The sequence below is a fragment of the Tachypleus tridentatus genome, chromosome 3 (genome assembly GCF_004210375.1).
Source record: "Tachypleus tridentatus isolate NWPU-2018 chromosome 3, ASM421037v1, whole genome shotgun sequence".
In the NCBI taxonomy this organism is placed as follows: domain Eukaryota; kingdom Metazoa; phylum Arthropoda; class Merostomata; order Xiphosura; family Limulidae; genus Tachypleus; species Tachypleus tridentatus.
In genome coordinates, this window is record NC_134827.1 from 9,564,302 (window position 1) to 9,591,785 (window position 27,484).

Below are 27,484 nucleotides of genomic sequence, written 5' to 3' on the forward strand. Positions count from 1 at the left end.
TCATGTTTGTATGTTGTTTTAATAACACAAAAATAATACTCAATAAAGACTAGAATATTTTGCACTTGCTTACCATACTTACCACATCGCTAAACAGTAAACATAATTTAAAAAAAAAACATAGTATATTTACAGAAAAATAAAAATATAATTTTAAACAAAGAACCAGATGTCAACAAGATGTTTTTATTAAACCATGATAAATCTCCAAATATTTTACTTCTGTCTTTCATGTTGTGCATATATCTTCCTATGTCTAAGTAAACTACTTTTACCTGATTATCACAAAACATTTTCCAAACATTATATTTCTGTTACTGTGTTAATTTTTGTATTAAATTTTTCTTTGTTACTCATTCAACCTTTGTGTAAAAACTGTAACTTCTTGTTGAAGAAAATTTCCAACTTTCAAACACACTGTTCATAAATGAAAGGAACTGAAAAGACAAAAACATTAAAAAACTTAAACCTAGATACTTATTATTATTATTTGATAGTCTAATTCTTAGTTTATCCATAGTATCCCATTAACTAATTGATTATTTAGTAATTAAAAATACTAATTTTGATTAAGTAATCAATAAACAATTACCCAAGGTTATTGGTGCCTACTGCAATCAGTAAAATAATTCTATGAAGTATCAAAAGAAATAAATTTATAAATACCAAACAAGTTGAAACTGCCTAGATATATATATAGTGGAACTTTCCAATCAACAATAAAAAAAATAATTAAATTTTAAGGTAAAGGAAGTGTTTGTGTTTTTCCTAAAATAGTATTTCATAAAAACAACAAAGTAAAAGAAAGTGAAATAAAAACCAAATTATATGATATTTTAAGCCTCATCTAGATTGTATTTAGTAAGTGTATTCTAAGTTTCTTGCAAAATAGCTTAAAGTTTCCCCTGTGAAAACAAAACAAATCAAAGTATAGCAGTGACACTTCTCTGATGTGAAAGGGTTAATTTTTAACAAATACTTTTGTGTTTTAAAATACAGGTTATGTAAACTTTAGTAGTTTTGCCAAATTTGTCTTTTCTCGTATCAATTCATGTTATATCAAATATAATATTATAGTTATAGAGAATTGTTTAGGACAAAATGAACATGGAAGAACATCTTGTTTTAATAATTCAAAGTCAGCTGTCTTCAGGAAGGAAGAATTGAAAAGATGTTTCTTGATGTCATATAAAAAGTGAGATATAAATTTGTATCATCTGCTTTTATAAAATCATTTTGCATATGTACATTTGTAAGTATAGTTCAAATTTTGCATATTTTAAATTAAGATCTTACCACTGTTTGTTCTCAGATAAGAAGATAAAAACAAATGTAAGTAAAATGGGAATGCTATAATCTAACAGACTTTTATTTTATTTTAGTCTGTACAAGAGGAAAAGTCTGTGTTACCAGATATTGGAGTGATACAACTTAATTTTCCCACCAGTGCTTTACATCATCAAGACAGCACTGATCAGAACTGTACACCTTCATTACTTCCTCCTCTCACCACATCTGATCAGAACCAACTGCATCATGTAAGTGGCCCTTTCCGTTTAAAACTTTTACAATTTTTTTGTAAATTCACTATGCATGTTTTCTGCCTACAACATGGACTTTTTTTCTTTCTTACTGAACAGTTAAAATACTACAAATAGTATAAAAGATTAGCCATTTTACAATTTTCTGCATTTAAATTATATTTAATACAACTGCTGTCTTCACCCCTTAATCATATTTCCATTATTTCCAGTACCTTTATCTATCACTTCCCATAAATTGTATTAATTTAAACAAGAGTATTATTCTAAATAGAAACTTAAGCTGAAATGCTTTTCACAGAACTCTTAGCATTCTCAGTATCAATTCTTGCAAACATTTAGCCTGTTGTTTACTACTAAAAAATTATAAGATGTGTATATAAGTGAGTGTGTGTATGTAAGATATGGCTAACATTTGACCTTTGCTTGCTTAAACTTTTATACTTTATCACATGCTTATGGGACATTTTTAATATTATTGTATTAATGTATTTATAATACTTTCTGCTGTATCACTGAAAATAGTGAGGACTTAATGGAAAATCATCACGAAGTGTGTAGGTGATGCTATTATTTTTTGTACAAATTTATCGTATCTTGCTACAATCACTTAGTATGAATCTATAAAACACCTGATCTGGAGTTAAAAAGGTCCAACTTGTGTAATATTAATGTTCTTCTGCAGGGTATCAAATCTCCTGGTGTTTGTAGTAGAGTGAGTAGTGCTGCAGCAGATAGAATGCAGTATTTCTCACACTCACGCCCTAGCACCAGTAGAAGTAATAAGGTAAATGTTATTGTTATCTGTTAGTTTTCTAATGCTTTTTAAACAGTACATTTTAATATGAAAACTTATCTCTGCTTCAGAAAGGTTAGTATTCTGTAGCCCACTACTAAATTTATAGTTTTTGGATATTATTTGGATTTTATCATTTAATTGCAATTTATGTTTTCAGATAAAGCATATTTTTTATTACATTTTTTATCCAGTACAGGTAGTTTACCACATTCTAAGAAATTATTTGACTTTAAAATTATTTTAACTAGTTTGTAGGATTACAAGTGTTTTTTTCATTCTAGTAACAAAAGATTTTCTTAGTTTACTAAAATCTGATAGTGTTTCTTGAAAGACAGTGTAAGTTTAATTCAAACTGGAACAGTCACACACATACAACATGATTGCCATTTCAGCCATGAGGATATTACAATGTGACAGTCAATCCAACTATTTGTTGGTAAAATAGTAGCCCAAAACTTGATGGTGGGTGGTGATAACTAGCTACTTTCCCTCTACTCTTACACTGCTTAATTAGAGACAGCTAGCACAGTTAGCCCTTGTGTAGTTTTGTGTGAAATTCAAAAACACACACACACATGCACATAATTTCAAGATCACTTGATTGGAGAGCATAAGGCATAAGGTTAAAAAGAGTTAGAAATAGTAAAGTGTAGCAATTAACATAAATGAAATATAAATATATTATGAAGCATATTAGAAAGTAAAAGCTGAAGACCCAAGCTTTGTGAAAAGAAGTAGCTCATGAATATATCTGTAACATTTTGTCCTGTATATTTCCAAGGTAAAAACAATAGAAACCCTTAACATCAGTGAATTGGGACCAAAAAAAAAAAATCTGTACTTCAAAGCTGTTATCAGTCTATTTGGTCATTTTATTGCAAGATGAATGTAGGGAGTGAACCATGACTAGCAACAGATGAGAAATGATAGAGTTTCCAGCCTTGTTGTGAAACTGGGGTATGAGCAATATACTTTGATCTGAATTGTTATGTGAACAATTCCCCACAATTGGATAGAAATTATTATATAATTAAAAGATGACAAAAGATATTGACCATAGTTGCCTTTACATTAGCAAGTTGCCATGTACAAAATGTTCCGATGATTTTCAAAAATACTTGTAACAAAAGTTTACATCAAAATAACATTTTTTTTTCAACATATGCAAATCCAACTGTTAGAAGAACCAGTGGAAAATGTGAGCACACTAAGTCAAAGCACAAAATTTTTGGATGCTAAAAATAAAACACTGTGCTTTAAAAATTCTATGACAATAAATCAAAACAAAACAATTTCTTGCAACCTAAATTTCATATTGGGTGGGCTTCAAGAATGTTACAAATAAAAATAATAATAAAGTCTTCATAATCATGTAGCACAGGTTTTTGGTACCAAAGGAACGTTAGGTACTGTGTGGAGGGCCTTGGTTTGCCCTTGACTAATGTCAGTGAATATAATATCTTTGTAGTGCAAGTGTTCTATGCATGTACTGAGATCATGCTTTTCCCTGAGAATGGTTATTGGAACACTTTCTGTATTAATATGAATCATGCTAATAAGATCTTACACAAAGTACTATGAAAGAAAATATTATATTTCAAGTTTATATGTATATATATTTATCTTGTGGTGAGAATGGATAGATCTTGGTATTAATTTGTTACATCAGATGTATAGAAACAAATCGGAATATTTTGTTACGAAATTTAAGTGCACATAAAGATGTTTGTTTCAATATGATTTTAGCAATAGTTTTTTCTGTTAATGGTATTTTGCTTTTTCTTATTAGGGCAATGTACCACAAAGTGTGTCACATCAGAGATCTCCACCCTTACAGCCTCTGGTAGTGACTGATGGTAAGTTATTCATATCCAGTTTTCATATTGTTTAATACAAATAATGACATTTCATATTTTGTTTGAAAACTGTTAACAACTTTCTGTGTTTTTGAAGCATGTGTAAAAGATTAAAATCTATACAAATAGTACTGTCTGTTATCTGTTTTATGTACATATAACTACTTCTCAGGGTGTGAATAGATCCTCACCAAAAAATATGATATGGGGTCTCATTGGGTTCATGGGGAGATGCATACAAAATTTTCAGCTTTGCATTTTCTGGATTTTATTGGTGTTTTTTCAACACTACTTCACCCCATGTTAATGAAATTTCACCAAATTTGCCTGGAAGATTTGTTGAGTCCATGTGGAAATACATGCAAACTTGCAGTTTCACATTTTGTGTTTTGCAGTTTATATGGGTATTTTTATACAAGCACAAATAACTTTTCATTAATCATGAATTTACATAACTTTCATCCAGATGTTCTTTAAATATTTTCACACTCACATTATTTGTTCTGAAAAAAAAAATTAAAGAGAGACAAAAACTAGAATCTGCTACTTAAAAAAGTGCTGAAATTTAAAATGTGTTAAGTTTTATAAATAAAGAACTTTATTTTAACAGGTGGTCCTTCCACAGGAGTGAACAGGAACAAAGATAATGTATCACCTCCTGATCTATGGAAAGACAGGAAAAGTCTAGAGAACATAATTACTTTAACACCTCTGGTTACACCTCTCATACTTAGTAAACAGCAGGAGAAAGAACCTAACAAGAGAAGAACCAGTCCAGGCACCAGGAAGTCAAGTAAGTATATAAATTTAAATAACTGTCACAATAAACCCCATGATTACATCCAAAATTAGCCTCAAGAGAAGAATATCATATTGAGAGAACTATTTTGGGAATAAAAAGGTACAAGTAAGTATCATGATACATAAAATTAAGTTTTTTGAATCTGTCATGAAGCCCATGCTTATATATTTATTAATAAAGTGTAGGATAACTAAAAACTGAAGGTTTTTTATTGTCTGTCTTATTGGTTGTGTTTATGCCAAACAGAAGTTAGAAGAAATATTTTTAGGTACTGTTTTAAATGTGTTGATAAAATGAAGTCAGATTTCTGCACTTAAATTTCCTTTTAAATGCTTTGGTATAAGTGATTAATTTGAATAAAAAAATTGCTTCTGTTCTCAGCTGTTTTGTTTTTTTACCTGATAGTAATATGATTATTCTAAAAATTCAGTGGTAGAATTTGATTTTATTATAATATTTATGGTTGTATGTCATAAGAATGAAGTGTTATGTGTTTCTTTACCACAGAGTATCTTTTTTGATTTTATTAAAATTTGTTAAGGTGTATAAAACATTATTTTTCACTCTAAGCCTTTTTTAATTCTGTGGTATTATTTTTAATGTAGTAATGAAAAAGTTTGAAATTGACATTTAAAACACTGTTCTGAAGAAGAGTAATTGCATAACAGTGAAATAATTTTGGTATTCTTCAAAATATCAATAAGAAAAAAAATTTTTTTTATTTGCTTTTTTTTATTCCTCTTGTGATTCAAAATTTGTCTATTAAATTTCTTATTAGTAATTTAAATTTTTTTCTTTATGCAGGTCAACATCGTATTTTTCCTGGAAGATTAAAAAAATTATGAGGTTGCAATGGTCAAGATTGTCCATCAACTTGTGTGATACTAGTCTGTTTTGATGTACAGGACATCACAGTATTTTTATAATGTTGTTTTAAGTTATTGTAATATTTAAAAAAAATTTAAAAAATGATTTATTTTATATTTAAAATTCAAATTCGTTGCATGATTTAGAATATTGTGAAATAATAGTAACTCTGATCATTCTTAACCTGAGAAGTCAGAGACATGAGAAAGCAGCTTGTACAATTTGTACGAAATTCATAGTGATGGAAAAGTCAAATGAGGAAATTTCATTAAGAGAAAAGGAGTGTATAAATTTAGAAAGTATTTGACAATTTAACTGGATTTACTTGGTTTTATCTACACATTTATAAATTGAGTGAAAGCCTTATTTTGTTTTTCTGTCAAAACTATAGTTTTTACCTGTGGACATATGCAGAACTTGTTTCTCTTGTAAACAGGGATTTTCCATTCCTGCTGTAGAAGGCATTAAAAACATTCAAGATTATTCTTTATGTATGTTCTCAGAATGTTGATTTATTAGCACAAAATTTGAGAATATCAAATTTTGAACTTCAATAAGTATTTTTTCTGTAAAAGAAGCTTTCAGTGGATAATGTATTCTAAGTTACTTCACTGGGTGTATATTTATTACCTGTAGTGATTGATAAGTATGTGTCAAAAAGAAAACTTTAAAATAATCTTGCAAAGTTTGATTGTAAGTTTGTGAAAGTGAATAGTATATTTTTATATATGTTTTTGATTTCATCAATAAAACATTTCACATTCCTAGAAAAGTGGTATAATTTAAATAAATGTTTAGGTTCTAGAGAGAAGATTCTAATTTGAACAGCATATTTAATATCAATGGGATAATAAACTTTAATTAAAATTTAAATTGGAGTTGACTTAGTTGCACACAAGTGTAGTAATTTAAATATCTTTTACAATTTTGTGTGTAGGATTCGATCCTCAGATTAAAGGTGAGTGCCTTAACACTGAGCTAGAAAGTTAATTCATTAGCAACTGTTAGTAAAGCATTTATTTAAAAAACTTAAAACTACCATGATTTCACCCTATATGCACAACATGTTAATATCTGCCATTTTGTTTTGTGACCTTGCTGACCTGAATTTGGAGTCAAACATTCAATTTTTGTATGTATTTCAGTGAGGTAATTGGTTATTGCTAATTTTATGTTACTAATATTTCAAGCTTTACTGCATTTGCGTATGGCTGTGTTTAATTGTAATTAGTAAATGAATTGTTAGTGTGGTAAGAGGTTTTTTTCCTGTAAGGAAAAGTTTTGTTGACAATATAATCGTTTTAATAGTTGATGGAAAAAGCTGATCATTGTGAAACAAACAGCTATTTTAAAAATGGTTAAATTAGAATCATGGAAAAATTGGTTCATGGGTTCAAGTTGTAGAAAGACGTACATTGTAAACGTTAACATCACCAAATCACAACGTCTACTATAAAATAATTGTTTGGGGATTGATATCATCTGAAAAGAAGCAAATAAGATGTTACTACTGCAGTGGGAACTCATAAAATAATAAATCATTTCCATTGAAGATAAAAGACTATTGACAACACGAATTTTACGAAAGTTTGAGTTTTGATTCTGAAGGCAGAATAGGAGGAACTTAAACAAGTTTGTAACTGAGCATGAACATTAATGGATAGCTAGTAAAACAATGAATAAATGTAAATACAACAAATCAAATAGCCAGTATGATATAAATGATTATGTGATAGAATTGGTAGTGTAATTCCTAAGGATATATTTGAAGAAACTTAGAAGTTTTGAGGTTCTTACGTTTCGAATTCCTTAGATTTGTTTTTGGTGTGTGTGTGAGGGGGGGCAACTTACAGAAAAAAAACAAACTTAAGTATCTCTAAAATATAATATTTTGTTTTTGTTACGTTAATAGCCTGACATGAAAACATGGTTTTTACATTTAAAAATTTAAGTTATCATTGAAGCTTAACCGATATAAAACATTTGTTCAATCGTGCATTTTGTTCATCATACCAAATATTGTGAAAACCTAATTTAAATGAGTAATTATTCAGATTCATTTTGATTTTAGGGGTGGGGGTGGGGATTTGTGCAATTTACTTTTACATATGTTGCGAAAAATTAATTTCTTAGTTTATTTTGTGATTGAATATTTCTATCGGATTTTTTTTCCCCATTCTTTCGATGTGTTCACGTTGCATATTGTTATTAATAGGTAATATTTAATGTAACACACAAAAGCGAAAGTTCCTGAAGCAGAAAGTTCATTATTTTCCGTAACTTATTGGTATTGGAATGTGTTTAGTTGCTTTAGTCTCGGCACATGAGTGCAGCATATATTTTTTGAATGTTATAACACAAGTTGTGTATCAAAGGAAATTGGCCAGAAACTGAAAATAAAAAGTTCATATTTTTAATTTATTAAATACGTCAAAAAGCTTCCTTAACAAAATCAACATGTTTGATGTTCTTATTGTTGTTAAGTTTTCAATTATTGAACATGAGAATGACGAAAACATGAGCGTTGCTGAAAGTTTAATAATCAAAGAATAAAATTCTAAACTAATCCATTGATGTTTAATATTTAAGTCGTAATATTATGCCCTAGTTTATCCTGTATAACATAAATCACTAATTTCTTTGTGTAAGCCTTGTTATTCAAAGGAGGTTAAGATTAACAGATACTTTCAATTGGTATATTTTAATAGAGCATGATCGGGCGGTGGCATAGATAGCCTAGCTGCTTTGTGTCATAAAACACCAAATCAACCAATCAACTAATCGGACTTGGCGACATGGACAGTGAGGACGTTGCGGGGCTCCAAAATCATATTAATTTAATGCACTCAACATCTTTATTACAGTCTTAATTCTCAAAACTGGAGGGCTAAAAATTTTGCTAATAAGTAACAAGTAAATACACTTTGGTCATTATCAGTTTTAGTTTATGACATTGCCTACTTGTACTTAGTACGATACATTAAATTAGCTACATTATTTGCTAGGTTAATGTTTAGTTCTGATCTATGCAGATATCTTGCTTTGATTAAACTTTATTGGTGATAATACTTAAACCACAATAGTAGCAATTCGGTAAAAACTACTAATAGAGCGGGTTAGTAATATTAAAACAATAGGAAAGGTTTTATTAATGTGCATTTAATTTTGCTTAAAACTACTGGATATCTATCTACACTAACCGTCTCTGATTTAGAAGTAATAGACTGTCACTAGAGATAAAGCAGCTAGTTAACACTATCAACCCCTATCTTTACTAACTAGAAGTGTGATTGACAATAACTTTATAACGTCTTCACGGCTGAAAAGGCAAACATTATAACGTCTTCACGGCTGAGAAGGCAAGCAAGTTTGGTTACAGGCTTCAAACTAGCTACCAGAGCATGTCGATCCTTCATTAAACGAAATGAGGAAAACGCCCGATTGTGGCGCTGCTGTGTTCAACACACGCAATGTATCATCTTTGGTAATATTACGATTTTTCCCGTTTCGACGCTTAACGAGAATTGGTTTTAAAAACGAAAAATGAAATCGCCCATTTTCTTTGTAAAACTCATAGAACAGTAGTTAGTGGAATGAGTATTAGGTACCACATATATTTTTGTTTCCATGTGTTTTGTGACTTACGTTATGAGGGGCTCTGTAATAGGGTCAGATTTAGAATCTTTGAGACCTCCGTGAAATACTGCAAATACCGGAGCTTTCCCCCCATTCCTAGGGTGATTGAAAATGGAAGCCCCTAAGCAAATGTGTGTTTACTCCCTGTAATTCCGGCACTGCTTTGTAACTAATAATCCATGGATGGATCTATAAGCAAACTGATGAATAATAGTTTATAAAAATGTGTTGGCTAATGGGATCTAGAACGCACCCTAGAATACCCAATACGCAGACTAAGCACGTACTTAGGGCACCAAAAAACAAACAAACAGGGGCACATTAATATCCACGATATCCTAGTTAAAGACAGAATACAACGTATTTCCAAATGTAGATGTTGCACTGCGTATTTTTCTAAGATTGATGTTTATTAACTGATCCACAGAACGTTCTTTGTTTCAGCTGAAAATAATAATAAACCCTTGGAGAACAAAGCGTGTCAACACTTTCCCTGCTGTGTATAGAAGCAAACATGCTTTGTTGACACGGCTTCTATCGAATTATCCAGGATTTTGTAATCAGAAAATTCAGAAAGAAGCTATTTTAATTACAGCATATATCCGAGTTTGTTTGATTTCGAAAGATAAAAACTTATTTTACGATTTAATACTGTTTATATTTTAAATCACATATATGTAGGGTACCATAATACTTTGTGCTTAGGACCTATAAAGGTCTTAATCGGACCCTGCTAAAATGTCATTAATAATTCTAAGGCTAGAAAAATGTTACCCCTTAACGTATAACACAAGAATGTGAGTTTAAAAGAAATACAATGAAACAGGTTATATATAACATTCTGAACCCTTTACATTTTTGAGAGGAATATGCTTTTTACATAGTGTAGTGGCTTCTGCAAGACATCCGCTAAAAGAGTTACTTTTTCCTCTAGCTGTGGATTCAACGTTTAGCAAACTCTGAAATTGCGCTGAAGGGGAATGGCTAAGAGCCACATTTCCCTCCCTTGACCCCAGGAGGTCGGGTAAAGAAAGGAAGTTTTTATAATTTTCTTTTCTCATTTTGGCAGATGAATTTTGAAAGTCGAAGGTGTTTGGAATTCTTAATTCTGGGAAATAGTTAATGTGATCCATGGAATAATTCCTTGATAAAGTATTTGAAGAATACCCAGAGGGGTCTAGTGTTATGGGTTGATTATGTATGTTTTTGGTTTGCAACGAATAGTGTTTGTGTAATGCATTATTTGAAAAATACTTAGAGGAGACTAGTGTTGTAGGCTCTATATATACATTTTCGGCTTGCGATGAATGGTGTTGGTGTAATGTACCATTTGAAACAACAGGAAAAATCTGCGTAACTACTTCTTCATATATGTTTTCATTTTGTGAAGATGAGCAATGGTTGTGACCACTTTCAGACGAACCATGCGGTTTGGAGTTCGAAGATAAACAAGTCTGTTTTTTTACACTAGGCCTAACTTGCGATTTGGCTTTTCTACACCTTGAATTTTTTGTGTTGATTCTGTTTGAGTTACTAGATGATTTTGCTGTCAAATTTTCATTTTCATCTCGGACAGAAATCGACCCTTTCTGATTTATTAGCAAGTCGTCCAAAAGTACTTGTACACCTGACAAAAACGGAAATAAAAAAGATCAATCAACAGCAAATATATACATGCTACATTATGTAATTTCAAATAAAGAAGATTTGAATCAAAATATCACAGATTAATTAACAGAGCTTGAATATGTATTACATATTTTCCTACAGTATGTCTATATCAAAATTACTCGCCCTTATTTTGTTATTCTCGTAGAGTACTATAATGTTTGTTGTTTTTTAATATCGCGTAAAGCTACAACAGGGTTATCTGCGCTAGTTGTCCCTAATTTACAAGTACAAGACTAGGGAGAAGCTACTCATCACCATCCACTGCCAACTCTTGGGCTACTCTTTTACCAACGAATAGTAGGATTGACCATCACATTATAACTCCCCCATGGCTGAAAGAGTGAGCATGTTTGCGTAACGGAGATTCGAACCCGCAACCCTCGAATTACGAGTCGAGCGCCCTAACCACCTGGCCATGCTGGGCCGGTACTATAATGTCAGGTGATGTCAATTCTGTCCTTGCCAAGAAGGTAAATAGGTTTCAGTGTTAAATTATGACTTAATTGGCACAAGCGGTTGAGAAAAGTGACGACATCTTTTCCCTGGAATGGATGTTAGGCCATCACAGATTCACAACCAGCTGATATCCATCATGCATATGGGTAGACCGAAACAGTTGGGGTAATGGATACAACACATTTGAGCTCGCAACTATTCGACTTCGAGCCCAAACTGCGAAGTCACTGGGCAGTGTTGCCCCCAGTACCATAATTCAAACAAACAACAACAACATAAATCAACTTACTTTTGCTCTCACACTGGTGATAATTGGGGTTAGGAAATTGCTTTTCATCTGTTGCTGCGTGATTGGTTAAAATTCTCGATGATGTCACCACGTTCGTCGGTTTAATAGAACATTGATCTTTTTCAAAGCCTGGATTCTCAGCACGAAAAAAGACATTTTCGTAACCGGGGTCAAATGATTCTCTCCTTGAAGTTATTATCACTGTTGAATTTGCACTGTTTTCAGACTGCTGAGGCTGTTCTTTTGGTAAGGGCATATCTGCTCTAGATCTGACGCCGCCATTGGCAAGTCCTGAATTGACAACCTTTACAGAGGATTCGTTAAACACGGAATATAGAATGAAACAACACATAAGTACTTGTATGCTTAGAGAAAAAAATTAACAAAGGAAAGGACCTCTAGCGAGTACAAAACTATGTTTTAAAATTATGATGAGAAGAAATCTAGTTACAGAGGTGTACATTAAAGGATCATTAAGAAATCATAAAGCCTTTCACAGATATCGTTTCTTTAAAACTGTTCAAATGATATCCTGCAATTGAAAATGTTTAATGTAATTTATCATAACAGCATTAAATAATAATATTAAACAACAGATCTCAGGAGTTTAACTGAAACATGTTATTACCAGAAATAAACGACCTTATAATGCCACAATGTTTATGTAAAAACGGCCGGTTTGGGTTGAGAAAATTTTTATGTAGAGGAGCGAACAACGTTTCGCTTCACAGCTTCTTCAAAAGCGTTCATTTAATACACAAACCAAAACTGATAGTAGAAAGCTTCAAAGTTGCATTGACAATTATAGTTTGTGTTTTACTGAACGCTCCTGAAGAAGCTGTAAAGCGAAACGTTAAGTGTCCGATAAAACTAAACAACATTTTTGGCACAATAACAGTGATTCTTAACCCGTGTGCCGCGGTGTTTTTGAAACACATTCAATTTTTATTGGGATTTTACAAGCAAGTCGAACACATCAGTTAATAAAAGCTACTATAGAGACACTCCGAAACCTTCCAAAACATTCGATGGTTTTCATTGAACTCGAGCACTGAGAAGTTCATACTTAAATTTCATTCTCGACTACAACGGTTTGACTGTTAGTTTAATTGTGGCGCAACAAGCGCTTCGTACGTCATAAATGATGCATCAAACAATCAAACTGCTTTTTCAGTGATGTCGAGAAAACCCACATGTAGAGAAATATATATGAAAAACGGCTCGTTTGGGTTGAGAAAATATTTTACATAGAAGAGCGAACAACGTTTCGACCTTCTTCGTCGTCAGGTTCACAAAGAAAGAGGTAACTGACCGGAAGCTGACCACATGTTTGAAAGGGGTTGTGTAACTGAGTGTCGGAATGTAGGGGGCGATGTTAGATGTTTGAATATATAATTTTATTTATTTTATTATATTAATATAGGTATAAAGGCGTTCCTTTATATTGGTTTATTTTGGGTTTAAGTTGTTGTATAAGTAAGGCTTCTTTAATTTTGCGTTTGTTTATGTTTGTTTCTTTATTTAGTATTTGAGTGTTTTATATGGTTATGTTGTGTTTATTTGACTTGCAGTGTTCGAAAACGTGTGAAGGTGACTTTTTATGTTTTTTGAATCTGGTTTCCATTTTTCTACTTGTTTCTCCAATATAGAAGTCGTGGCAGTTATCACATTGTATTTTATAAATAATGTTGGTGTGGTGTTTGTCAGTGTAGTTTTACATAGTATAGACCTCAGTTTTGTGCCTGGTTTTGAATAAATTTAGTATTAACTGGAATGTCATATTTTGTTACTAATTTTTGCCAAATGTTGGTTATTTGTTTGCTGATGTCAGGAATATATGGTATACAGCAGTATATGGTTTCGTGATTTTTTGATTCGTGAGATATATTTACTTTAGTTGGTTGATTTTGCTTTCTGTCCAGGTGTGTGCGTATAATGTTTTCTACGGTTTGTGGAGGAAACTTATTGATGTTGATGAAGTATTGTTTTATTTTGTCTAATTCATCGTTACTTTTATCTGGTGAGCATAGTTTTATGGCTGTGTTTATTTGGTTTCTTAGTATGTTGAGTTTTTGTTTTGTTTCATGTGCTGAGTTCCAAGGAATGTATAGTCCAGTATGGGTGATTTTGCGGTGGATTTCTGTTTTGAATTGTGTGTCGGTTCTTGTAATTTTGAGGTTAAGAAATGATATTTGATTGCTTTCTTCCTGTTCACATGTGAAGTTAATGTTGGGATGTATAGAGTTAATGTGATTGAAAAAATTAAGTATGTGTTCTGTAGATTTGAATCCCGCAACCGTGTCATCAACATATCTGTACCAGTATAGTGGTGGATGTAATGCTGTGTTAATTGCTTGTGTTTCAAGTTGTGTCATAAAAATATTGGCTATAACTGGTGATATTGGGTTGCCCATGCTTAGGCCATTTGTTTGTATATAATTTTGGTTGTTTAACATGAAGTTTGTCTTTATCGTGGTGAATTCTATGAGGGTTGCTAATTGGTTACTGGGAATGTCTATAGTTGGGTTAGGGTCTCGGATATAGAGTTCTAAGGCTATCTTGCAGGCTTCAGTGGTTGAAACTTCTGTAAAGAGGGATATAACATCGAAACTGGCCATTACGGCTTTATGATTAAGTTGATTTAGGTTAGACTTGAAATTAAAAGAGTCTTTGATGAATGAGCTGGCTGATGTTACATATTTGGAGAATGCCCATGCTATGTATTTACCAAGATTGTAATTAAACGATTCATATGTGGACATTATTGGTCGTAATGGACAATCTGGTTTGTGAGGTTTGGGGATGCCGTATATTTGTGGTGTGCGTAAGTCAGTTTTACGTAGGTAGGAATAAAGTGTTTGTGAAATTGTGTTGGCTTTTTTCATTTGTAGTAGTAATTTGTTCAGTTGCGTCTTGTGTGTCTTTGTTGGATTTGTGTGTATTGGTTTAAATTTGTTCGTGTCTGATAGGATGTTCTTCATTTTTTGGGTGTATTCATTCGTGTTCATTATGACTATAGCGTTACCTTTATCTGCTTTCAGAATTTTTATGTTTTTGTCTTGTTTTAGGTTTTTAATGGAATTAATGTCTCTTTTTGCAAGGTTGTTTTTTAGTTTTCTGTTTTGTGAAATTATGTTGATGGTTTTGTGAGAAAATTCTTTGAAAACATTATCTAAGTTGTCTTCTTTCTGTTGGTTGTTTCCATGTTTTTGTTCTCTGTAGAAAGTATCACAAGTCTCCTGGCTAGATCTTCTAAACATGTTTTGATTTCTATGGCTGGAATGTACCTAGGTGCTATTGCGAAGATTAGTCCTTTGTTAAGTAGATGTATCTCGTCTGTGTTTAATTGTCGATCGGATCTGTTAATTATGAGGTCAGTCAACGGTTTGTCGTGTTGGTGTCTTTTATGTTGTTTGGATCTTAATTTTCTAGTTTTTTGTTGTGGCAGATCTTTTTGTCTCTGTCGTTCTTAGTATTGATTTGGTTTATGTTTCGTTGTATAAGTCCGAAAATCTCTGGTTTAATCCAGCATGCCAGTTGATGGTCTAGGTTCATTTTTTGTTTTTGTAAGTCATGTAGTTCTTTGTAAAACAATACTTCATCAACATCAATAAGTTTCCTCCACAAACCGTAGAAAACATTATACGCACACACCTAGACAGAAAGCAAAATCAACCAACAAAAGTAAATATATCTCACGAATCAAAAAATCACGAAACCATATACTGCTGTATACCATATATTCCTGACATCAGCAGAAAAATAACCAACATTTGGCAAAAACTAGTAACAAAATATGACATTCCAGTTAATACTAAATTTATTCAAAAACCAGGCACAAAACTGAGGTCTATACTATGTAAAAACTACACTGACAAACACCACACCAACATTATTTATAAAATACAATGTGATAACTGCCACGACTTCTATATTGGAGAAACAAGTAGAAAAATGGAAACCAGATTCAAAGAACATGAAAAATCACCTTCACACGTTTTCGAACACTGCAAGTCAAATAAACACAACATAACCATATAAAACACTCAAATACTAAATAAAGAAACAAACATAAACAAACGCAAAATTAAAGAAGCCTTACTTATACAACAACTTAAACCCAAAATAAACCAATATAAAGGAACGCCTTTATACCTATATTAATATAATAAAATAAATAAAATTATATATTCAAACATCTAACACCGCCCTCTACATTCCAACACTCAGTTACACAACCCCTTTCAAACATGTGGTCAGCTTCCGGTCAGTTACCTCTTTCTTTGTGAACCTGACGATGACCGAGGAAGGTCGAAACGTTGTTCGCTCTTCTATGTAAAATATTTTCTCAACTCAAACAAACTGCTTTTTGAAAAACGTTCTCATTATGCGGTAAGCTACGCTGCTACACTGTAGGTAGGAATTTTATATCAACTGCAGAACTTCGTACTTATCGTGTATGAATTAGCTTTATCATTTATTCATGGAAAAATATTTAAGTAAGTCTGGTGCTGCAAAGGAGAATGTGTTGAATCAAAAGCAAGGAATCAAACAAAAGTACAAAAACAAATATATCGAATACGGTTTTATAGCTTTGGAATCGGAACATTCTCAATTACCATCTGCCTACTCTGTAATGCAGCATTATCGAACGAGGCGCTTGATCCTAGCAAACTGAAGAGACACTTGGAAACAAAACATTCAGCTGTGAGGGATAAACCAAAAGAATACTTCGAGAATCTCGCGGCTCAACAATATGAACAGTCAAAGAAGCTTGTAAACTACATGAAGCTGCCCAAAAAAAGATTGATTGCGAGTTATAAGGTTGCTCAATTGTTGGCAAAACGCAAGAAAGCGCATACGGAGGTCGAATCAGTCATTGCGCCAGTGTTAGCAATCATCGTTGAAACTATGCTTGGAACGGATGCCGCCAAAAGGTTAAGCAAGTTCCACTGTCCAATGACATAATTTCGCGCAGAATTGTAGACTTGTCATCGGATTTGAAAGATCAAGTTTGCGAACACTTCGAAGCATCTGAAGATGAATTATTTCTGCTATGGTCTCTTCAAGTTGATGAATCTACTGACGTTAGTGGAAAAGCTCAAGTTCTGGCTTTTGTTTGATTCATAAACGATGGAAAAATTGTAAACAAATACTTATTTTGCAAAGATTTAAAAAGTACATCGAAAGACCAAGACATTTTTGAGTTGGTGAATTAAAACATTTTGCTCTTCAAATACATTGGAATAACTGTGTCAGCGTTTGTACCGATGGCTGTCCTTCAATGCAAGGAAAAAAGAATGGATTCGTCACTCTGGTGCGCGAACAAAATCCAAACATTAGGATTGTTCACTGCATGATTTACAGAGAGGCGCTCGCATCCAAATCTTTGCCGCAAGATTTGCAGTCTGTTATGAATCAAGTTATTCAAGTGGTGAATTTCATCAAGTCTCGGCCACTTCAGTCTCAATTTTTCTCTCTTCTCTGTGAAACGATGGATTCAGACTACAAAAAGCTACTGTATCACACTGAAGTTCGATGGCTTTCGAAAGGAAAGGTGTTAAAGTGTCTTGTCCAACTAAAAAGTGAAGTAATTTCTTACTTGGAGGTTGAGGAAGCAGGTTTTGAATTTTCTTTTCATGATGAGATCTCGTGGCTGAAGGTTCACTTTCTCTCCGACTTGTTTGACAAATTAAATTCTCTGAACTTAAGTCTCCAAGGACCATCTGAAAACATTAATACTGCAACGTCCAAACTGAAGGCCTTCGATGAAAAGGTGACGCTGTGGAAGAATAAGATCTCGAAAGGAGTCCTTGATTGTTTTCCTTCTGTTAACAAATGTCCGTCAAAGAAGAAAATTGTCCCTCAAATTTTGAACACATTAAGCGATTTACAGTCCGCATTAAAACATTACTTTCCATCACTTGCTGTCGACGAATATAACTGGGTGACCCATCCATTCAGAATCAACGAGACAACAAATCTTACAACTGAGGAGGAAGAACAGCTCATTGATTTATGAAACGACAAATCTTATCAGTCATTGTTTCCCGAAAAGGGCTTGGATGAGTTTTGGATCTCCATTAAAAATTCATATCCTGCAATCAGTTCAAAAGCAGTTAAAGTTCTGCTTTCATTTGCATCTTCGTGGTTTTGCGAAATTGGATTTTCAGCATTGACTGAAATTAAAACCAGAAAGAGAGAGAGAGGCTTCTTACAGTCGATGATTAAATGCGAGCTTGTTTGTTTACGTTAGATCCTCGCTTCAATTTGATTTGCTCTCGGAAGCAGGCACAAGCGTTACATTGAAAACAAATGTAGAGTTGGCGGTGGGTGGTGATGACTAGCTGCCTTCCCTCTAGTCTTACACTGCTAAATTAGGGACGGCTAGCACAGATAGGCCTTGAATAGCTTTGTGCGAAATTCCAAAACAAACAAACAAAAACAAATGTAAAAATAAAAAGTTTTGATTTTTCTGCTATACCAGAAAATCGTTAAAAACGACACTCACGGCCAAAGAGGCGATAGTATTGTCAACATGCAGATGACATTAATATCGCTTGCTTTGGCCGTGATTTTCGTTCTAAGGCTTTTAACGCTTGCCGTATAACGTGTACCTAAAATAATAGTTAAGGCTTTCCAGGTGTGCATCGAAAATTTTCAGATTGTCGAAGTGCGCCGCAAGTCAGAAAAGGTTGAGAACCACTGCACTATAAGGTCGCTTATTTCTAGTAGTAATGTCTCGTATATACCAATATGCATTACAGAAATTAAATAAAACAATATATTATTGATCAAGTTCACCTTTTCTTTTAAAGTGACGTCGCATACGAATTAATCTGCTTTCTGTCAGTGTTGGAGTATATTTACAGGCTCATTTGAAACAATACTTTTAACAGTGGGAATTCTTTACGGGCAAATGATGGTGAAATGATTGTGTACCATAACATAGAAACAACGTAAATGAATTATTATTACTTTGTCAATCTATAATTTTGACTTGTGCATGTGTTTCTTAAGCGTATACTTTCCGATTACTTTTTTCGAAACTAATCTGATTGCTAAATAAATGCTGCTACAAAATCATAAAAAATGAAATTATACAATAAATGGCGAGAACACCTATAGGAAAAATCTTAAGATTAACGTTTAGGGCTAACTTCCTTCACGAGTGTCTCCTTTAAAATGTATGGTACGTTTCAATAGGGATGAATATCTGATAAATATATTTTTACATGTTATAAAGATTTAATACTTTTGAAATCACGACACGTATGTTAGAGTCTTGCTGTAGGAAATAATCGCAGTATTATCACCCTTGTTTATTTTTCTGAGATAATAACGATTTCTTAAAATATAATTATATATAATAATGTTGAAAAAGGTAACTTATAAATGTTTGTTTTTGAATTTCGCGCAAAGCTACACGAGGGCTATCTGTGCTAGCCTTCCATAATATAGAAGTGTAAGACTAGAGGGAAGGCAACTAGTCATCATCACCCACCGCCAACTCTTGGGCTACTCTTTTACCAACAAATAGTGGGATTGACCGTCACATTATAACATCCTCACAACTCAAAGGGCGAACATGTTTGATGCGAAGGGGATTCGAACCCGCGACTCTCGGATTACGAGGCAAGTGCCTTAACCACCTGGCCATGCTGGGCCTCTTATAAATGAAATCACATTAAAGAAATACGGAAAATCGAGCATGACAAACCTGTAAAGTATCACGTATTCTGGGAATCTTTTTTTTTCTCATTTTTGAAGATTTCATCATTTTTTTTACTTCTATGTCTTAATCTATAGTTACGTAGTACATAAAGCACAATTTAAAATTTCTGTAAGCATTAGAACATTTTGTGTCTAACTATTTGGTGGAACGCTTTTTGTCAACTTATCAGCAATAATAGACAGGACCTGATGAAATAAATTCCCCATATCACTAATAAGTTACCTGAGAACTTCATTAAATCTGTCTTACACTGCAACATATATGTGCTAACCTAGCACTGGTAGTCACGAAAACGTCTGCGTTTCATATTTATTGACTGATTATTTGAACGACGTGAATAAATAAAAACTTTAAATTAGCAGTTTTGCGAATGTGTACAGAATATAATTCCAACTTAGAGAAATTAACGAAATAAAAACGTAAGACATGAAATAAGTGGTTGACTCTCAAAGATTTGTATACTGACCTTTAACTTGTTTCTTTCGCTTTCTAATTCACAGTAGAATACACTGTTGCGATAGTTCTTGATAAAGACTGAGCCACATCCGTCACTTTTTTGTGATTCTGTGAAAAAAAATCCACCAGGATCAACCGTTAAAAAAACAACAACAGAACAGATGAATATTATACAGAGATTTGAGAGGGTTATGATAAAAAGATTTCAAATATGCAAATCACGGGATCAACCAGAACTGATATAAAGTCATAGTGGAACGGCATGTATAAGTGCTACATTTTAATATTGTTGGTGTTTCGTAGGTTGTGTGACACTACCGAAAGTTGTTCTCTCTTAGAAAGTTATGTAACAACTCTTTCCAACTAAATATTCATATATCTTGATCATAAAAATGTGTTCAGATCGGGGACTAAGAACTTCCAAGATGGGGATATCTCTTGTACTTAATCATATTTTGGAAAACAATTTGACACTCTACGAACACAAAGGTCCATGGTAAAAGGCGTCTTCGTGCCATACACAAGAAGATGCAACAGAACCAGAAAGGACCTCCCTCTGGAAAATAGGGCCCCGGATAGGTCAACGACAAAATTGCGGATTTACAATGCTAAATTTCCTGGGCTAGATTACTCATGATAGGGCATAGTCTGCTTGTTGTATGCTGATTTACGCTAGGGACAATAATTACAACTGGAATAGCGATATAAGTCACGCATTCACAAGTTGCTTCATTATATATTCAATTCTTCTGTACTCCATACAGCTGGAGAATGAAACGGGTATTCATGGTATTATATACGAAAATATTCTGGTCAAGTTGCCAAGAGCAGAGCTTATAGATTTTTGAGGAAACAGTCTATTAAAAAAGGTTTGGGGAAGCCGTAGTCCTCGTGCAATATATGAATTATGGAAAGCAACGAGAAAGGAGTGGTGCGCTTTGGATATGAAAACTTAACAACCTCCAGGTAGGGCAACAGTAATTTAACGGGCTCATAACGCTAAAATCAGGGGTTTGATTACTTGCGGTGAACACAGAATTTAGCCCAATGCGACATCGCTCTAAAACAAATAAACAGGTAATTTAATACGAGCCACTCAACCTCTGTAATAACATGCTTCTTAGAGGTGTACAAGTTAAGTCCAACAGTCTGAAAATGCAATTATATATTTTACTTCATTATGTCCCCCTCCAGTGGCAACAACGGTATGTCTGTGTATTCACAACACTAGAAACCAAATTTCGATATACATGGTGGCCCATTGTGTAGCTTTGTGTTTAATTCCGAACAAACAACAATATGAAATAATCCACAACATTACATGCTGTTCGTACCGTTGCGGTGTTATCACTGTGTAGAAGTTGATATCGACATTTCCTCTTGTGTTGTCGCATTTCTGATAGTCTGTTATCAGAGATAATTTTTATGTTGCTATTACATCTGTTTTTTGACGCTTGAATTCTTATCTCATAACAGTTGGGAATGTGTCTATGTCTCTGTTAAGTTACTACTCTTGGACAAGTGTTATTTTCAGATTGTAAAAAAAGTTTGTTTTTGTAGAAGCAAAAAGGGTTTGGCTGTATCCTTGCTTGATCGTGAATTCATAGACTTTGTACGATGCACGCTGCTACTAATCTTAATTTCCTCCTAAAGAGTATCGAAGACTATTGTTCGTTACAATCAGAAAATACGGAGTTAAGATAAAATATGATTCAAGTATTTCCATAACACGGTTAATTACTGAGGAATTGATTTTTCGGTGTCTATAGTAATTATCATAATTACGGAAACATTTAACAATGAAATGCATCTGTTTCGCAAGTATGTAATATCGCGTAAAATCTGTAATCCTGTTTTATCATAAATTTTACGAAATTATATTTATTATTTTATTAACCATTCTAATTTTTACGCTGTTCTAAAACTCAATGTTTTTCAAGTCATTACATCGATAATTAAATAATTAAATATTAGATTTAAATATAGTCTAATTTCAAAATTGAGTTTTATAAATAAGTATTCTTTTCTTGAGTTATTTTAGCCAGATTATATTATACACCAATTCTGACGTACATATAGTTACAATTAACGTAAAATTCCCGATTTACTTTTCCCCTACACAAATCTAAAAAAGTTAATGAACATATTAATAAATACAGAAATGGACGTACTAGCATTCAGTACCTTGTTACCCTCATTAGTGTCAGGACAGCAACAACCACCACTGCCGTTCTCAGAGCAAACTGTACTATACAAGTTACTTGATTCTGAGTCTGTAACGAAAATTAAATTGTTAAAAATTTATACGGAGAAAAGTTAAACCAAAATTTTCCAATTCAACATTTTGTGACTTTCATAGATTAAAAACTGTTCCTCGATTTGCAATTTTCTCGCCGTCAAATTTCTCGCATACTGATCTATTTCTTAGTAACTCTTAGTAACACATTATAACTATGACGCCCTCACGGCTGAAAGGGCAAGCATTTTTGGTGTGACGGGGATTCGAACCCGCGATCCTCAGATTACAAGTCGAGCGTCCCAACCACGTGACCATGCCGAGCCAAACTCGTATAATAAAGCATTGAAATTGCAGTGTATATCAACACTACTTTTGTTTTGATCTTGCCAGTACCTATATAGAATTTAACATATGGATTTCGCATCGGGTATTACATAAATATTAATAAAAAAGAAGTTCCCCAAGATCTAGTATCTTTATCATTTATAGATTATTATATATGCAAAAACGGCTCGTCTGGGTTGAGAAAATATTTTACATAGAAGAGCGAACAACGTTTCGACCTTCTTTGGTCATCGTCAAGTTCACAAAGAAGGTCGAAACGTTGTTCGTTCTTCCATGTAAAATATTTTCTCAACCCAGACTAGCCGTTTTTGTATATATATTTCTCTACAAGTGGGTTTTCTCGACATCATCTGATTTATACATTATGTGTGATGCTAAATAGGGCACGTTAAAATAATTGAGTTTGTGAATTTGTTTTACAATTATTATATCCAAGGCATTAAAAAATCATGTTAAAGATTATTAAGCATGCATTGTATCTGTCTATTGTTATTATGGTAATGTCATATTCAATACAAAACTTGATCAGATTGTTGTCTCAGTCCATAATAAAATGAAACATTTTAATGTAAGATAGCACCACGAAATCACAGCGTAATTATAACAGTAAAAAAAACTAGAAGATAAAAAATAATGAAGAAAGACCAATCTTTAGAAGCGATAGAATTACAAACTCAACGTATTTCATAAAGATATGCCTTTATGTTCATAAATATTTTACACACCTCCGTACAGACGTTTACTTAGGGTTAAGAATAATTCACTTTATTATGGTATTTTTTAACGAAAGAAAATTCTCTGGAATCAGCGTTCTACCTTGCTGAACCAGGTGCCTTAGGCAATCACGAAATTCCCTTCTTACACCTTTCTGTGGTACGGAATGAACGTTAGTTTGCTCCTCTTTATACCCTTCATTAGTGTACAGGCAACAACACTAAGAGTAGTGAATAATTTTAGATAAATAATTTTTCATATACAACTGTTTGAGACATTCGCAATTTATAATACATTTCGCATTGACAAGCACATATATCACTTAAAAACATTAAATGTGTTAGAAACGATTTTGTTACCATAGTTTCAAGCGTTTGATGGGTTGATTGACTAATACTTCGGATTTCGTAATAAATTACTTATTTTAATTAACAGTTACGTATGAAATATGTGTTTTCAGAATACGCAAAACAAACTAAATTATTTCGCCAGTAATGCCTTACTAGGACAGCTAGAGCAGGATATATCGCTGACTCGGCAAACTTTCGATTTTGGGCTAAAAGGTGTGTTACCTTTTGACGTTATTTCTGCACTGGTTGTCTCTGATACATTGGAATATTCGTTGGTAGTATTGACGAAATCCTCTGGTTTCACAATTTTAATGACCTGAGGCATCAACTTGTCACTGCTATTCGATATCTGTTTAGAAAATCGTAATTAGCATCTATAAACGCCCGGAAACTGAACAATAAAAATGCATATAAGGAAGTTATAAAATAATAATTCACATAAATTTTTCTTACTTAAAACATTTTGAAAAGTTTGACCAGTTTAATTTGCGTATCACGAAGTTTTGCAGGTGAAATTGTACTTGTTTAATTTGCTTTAAAATTATATACTAATTAATCCTATTAGTTATACCATGTTTTGGGATTTCTTAGGCCTTATTAACACATATTTCTCCATTCTCTTAAGGTCGCGGGTTCGCATCCTCGTCGCGCCAAACATGCTCGCCCTTTCACCGTGGGGGCGTTATAATGTGACGGTCAATCCCACTATTCGTTGGTAAAAGAGTAGCCCAAGAGTTGGCGATGGGTGGTGATGACTAGCTGCCTTCCCTCTAGTCTTACACTGCTAAATTAGGGACGGCTAGCACAGATAGCCCTCGAGTAGCTTTGTGCGAAAAATTAAAACAAACAAACAAACTCTTAACGCCCCCCTTCCTTGTCGCTTTTTCTTTTAATATGATGAAAACTCTTAATTTTACGCGAAACCTACTCTATCTCAATTTAGGTTCTATCTACAAACCTAAGTACAATAGAATACATTTTCACTTCAAGTGGTTTTCTCGTCATCATGAACAGAATGATTATATTTAAATATACTTTAGAAGAGATTGTGTATGGGTCGGCGAAATCAAAGGGCACCACGTGCTCAGGGAGTTACGTTCTTGGGGACAACAAGAATGAATATCATAAAATTGATTCTGGTTACCAGCTGCTCCCTGACCGAAAAATTCCACTTCAGGCAGAATCGACATATTGGGTTGAGGAATAATTCGTGAGCGTTTTTTCAAGTTAAAAAAATATATTCATAAATGAAACGCTTTCGCAAAATATTTCATGTCATTTGGTAGATAATTTTTTGCTCTAATAGATGGTGTGTTTGATTTTCATATGTCTTTAATTTTTGCTTTCATTTTCAGCTCATTAAATGGAATGTCAAGTGAACAAAATCGAGCATTTTCGACATCAACTGCTTTTCGCATTTAATTTCTTGCAATTTCGTTTAAAACAATGCATACTATATACCTAGGTATTACATGAAATAAAGTATCATAATAAATGTTTTGGGTGTAATGTGTTCATGCATTGAAGTATTGTATAGTCTTGCATGTAATGCTTGAATGAAATTATTTAAAAACGCTCACGAATTATTCCTCAACCTAATATTTCAGTAAAATAAACACTTATAAACATAACGTTCCTGCTGCCTACAGATGATTCACGGAAATATAATTGAGGGGTGGGTGGTAAGCCTTACGTCAACGTCTACACAAAGCGCGAAAACACATTACGCCGGCTCTAGGTCGGGTTGATGCAAAATTCCTAATATTTACACACAATTATATTCTAGGCAGCAGAAGATAACCCCTTCTGTGTCTCAGGTTTAACATCTAATCACGTGCTCCAATGGGTCGCGAACTTTACCTTTTTTAAAATCGTTCAGATTCAAAGAGAAATTTAACACAAGAGTTCCTTACAGAAAACAATTATCTCAGCACGATCTTAGAAAAATAATTTAAATTTTATAATATAATGTTTATTGCAAAGGTTTGTTTGTTTTGAATTTTGCGCAAAGCTACACGAGGGCTATCTGCGCTAGCCGTCCCAAATTTAGCAGTGTAAGACTAGATGGAAGGCAGATAGTCATCACCACCCACCGCCAACTCTTGGGCTACTCTTTTACCAACGAATAGTGGGATTGACCGTCACATTATAACGTCCCCACGGCTGAAAGGGCGAGCATGTTTGGTGTGATGGGGATTCGAACCCGCGACCCTCAGATTACGAGCTGAGTGCCCTAACCACCTGGCCATGCTGGGCCAACTGTGGTGGGAAGAACATAAATAGCCAATTGTAAAGCTTTTTGCTTAACAACAAATAAACATTATTTCATTATACCAATTAAAGTACTGCAGTAATAAACGAAATGATTAAAATGCTAAATATACTTTCATTAAGATAAGACATTCAATTCTTTATTTAGAAAATGTTTTATCTGTTAGCAGTTGCTTTTTTGATTATATTATATGCATATATACACTGCTGGCCAAAATCTTAAGGCCAATGAACATAAATAAAAAAATATGCACTTTGTGTTGTTAGACTCAACCACTTATTTGAGTAGAGCTTCAAAAGATGAAAATAAGAAAAGGGAAAATAAAAATATTTTTTTTTAGCATTTTATAGGGAAAATGAGAACACTCTGAAATTAACCTAAATAATAGTCACATTATAACGCCCCCACAACTGAAAGGGTGAACATGTTTGGTGTGACGTGGATTCGAATCTGCGATCCCCAGATACGAGTCGAGTGCCTTAACCACCTGGCCATGCCGAGCCTATTGTAAACGTATTCAACTCAATTTCGTAATACGATTAGAGAATTTAATATAAGTAAATATCAAATAAGATACGAAGACAACTTCAAGAATGGAAAGAAAAAACCTTGAAATAATAATAACCTTAGTATTTTAAAAATTGCTTAATCTTGAAGTCTAAGTTCAAGGGAGGTTCAATTCAATCTACATTTTCATCAGCATGTGTTACTGGGTTATACCAGTTAAGGAGAATTTCACTTCTTATTCGTAACCCTGAACACAAGTTATTCATAGAAAGAGGAACTGGACTTATATCAAAAACAATCAACCAAATTGACGTGAAGATGTTTTATAGTTACTATGAGAAAATTAAAAAAATACTACAGCGCTTAGATAAAATTATTAATACCTTACGAGTGCCTTTTTTGCCTGAGTTTTCCAGTAAAAGTGTTGAGGATGTCAAACCATACGTTCGAATGTTGCTTCCTGGTATTTTTTACCTTTCCGTCTTCTTGTCGGTATCTCGATTTATTTATCTGTAGGTTTAAATGAAAGCATACGTAAAAATTATAAGACAGCATAATTTTTCGGTTAGTCTTAAGTCTTTCGGACAATACGGAACTAAATTTTAAACATAAAAATCGATTTGGTTTTCACTTTTGGTGAATGGTGCACAATAAATTATATAAGTTATGTTCACCGCGGATATCGAGCCTCGAATTGTAAATGAACCTTTAGACACTGGACGGCTGGGGGGCGAAAACTTTTAAATTCGAAATGATCGTTCAAAAGACATGTGAAAAACAATAAATACACACATTAACTTGATTTTGTGTTGTTATTTTTCCTCGTATTTGTCAGTGGTAAGACCAACGGCTTATAACGTTTACTTTGTTGAAGTTAAAATTAAAACGAACAAACAGTTTTTATTTTATAATGAACACAAGCAAACTGATAAATATTAACACAGCTGTA

General features: G+C 33.1%; 2 protein-coding genes across 16 annotated transcripts in view; one reads left to right on the plus strand and one right to left on the minus strand.

The window, feature by feature from the left end:
- LOC143246318 (protein FAM149B1-like) overlaps positions 1-8,291 on the plus strand; it is a 52,123-nt gene extending 43,832 nt beyond the window's left edge. For 6 of the 7 annotated variants that reach the window (XM_076492847.1, XM_076492849.1, XM_076492848.1 and 3 more), the window contains 5 exons: positions 1,383-1,538; positions 2,227-2,328; positions 4,130-4,196; positions 4,807-4,989; positions 5,803-8,291. In XM_076492847.1, the coding sequence (XP_076348962.1) occupies positions 1,383-1,538; positions 2,227-2,328; positions 4,130-4,196; positions 4,807-4,989; positions 5,803-5,843 (549 nt within the window). In that variant the 3' untranslated portion in view covers positions 5,844-8,291. The remainder of the gene's footprint in view (positions 1-1,382; positions 1,539-2,226; positions 2,329-4,129; positions 4,197-4,806; positions 4,990-5,802) is intronic. The other variant, XM_076492851.1, reaches the window with a different exon arrangement.
- Positions 7,701-27,484, minus strand: part of LOC143246316 (phosphoinositide 3-kinase adapter protein 1-like) — a 40,976-nt gene continuing 21,192 nt past the window's right edge. For 6 of the 9 annotated variants that reach the window (XM_076492837.1, XM_076492842.1, XM_076492836.1 and 3 more), the window contains 5 exons: positions 23,979-24,105; positions 22,280-22,381; positions 20,119-20,216; positions 11,918-12,221; positions 7,701-11,128 (listed from right to left, as the gene is read on the minus strand). In XM_076492837.1, coding sequence (XP_076348952.1) covers positions 10,329-11,128; positions 11,918-12,221; positions 20,119-20,216; positions 22,280-22,381; positions 23,979-24,105 — 1,431 coding nt within the window. In that variant the 3' untranslated portion in view covers positions 7,701-10,328. Of the gene's footprint in view, positions 11,129-11,917; positions 12,222-20,118; positions 20,217-22,279; positions 22,382-23,978; positions 24,106-27,484 lie in introns of those variants that run through there. The other 3 variants (XM_076492843.1, XM_076492845.1, XM_076492844.1) reach the window with 3 other exon arrangements.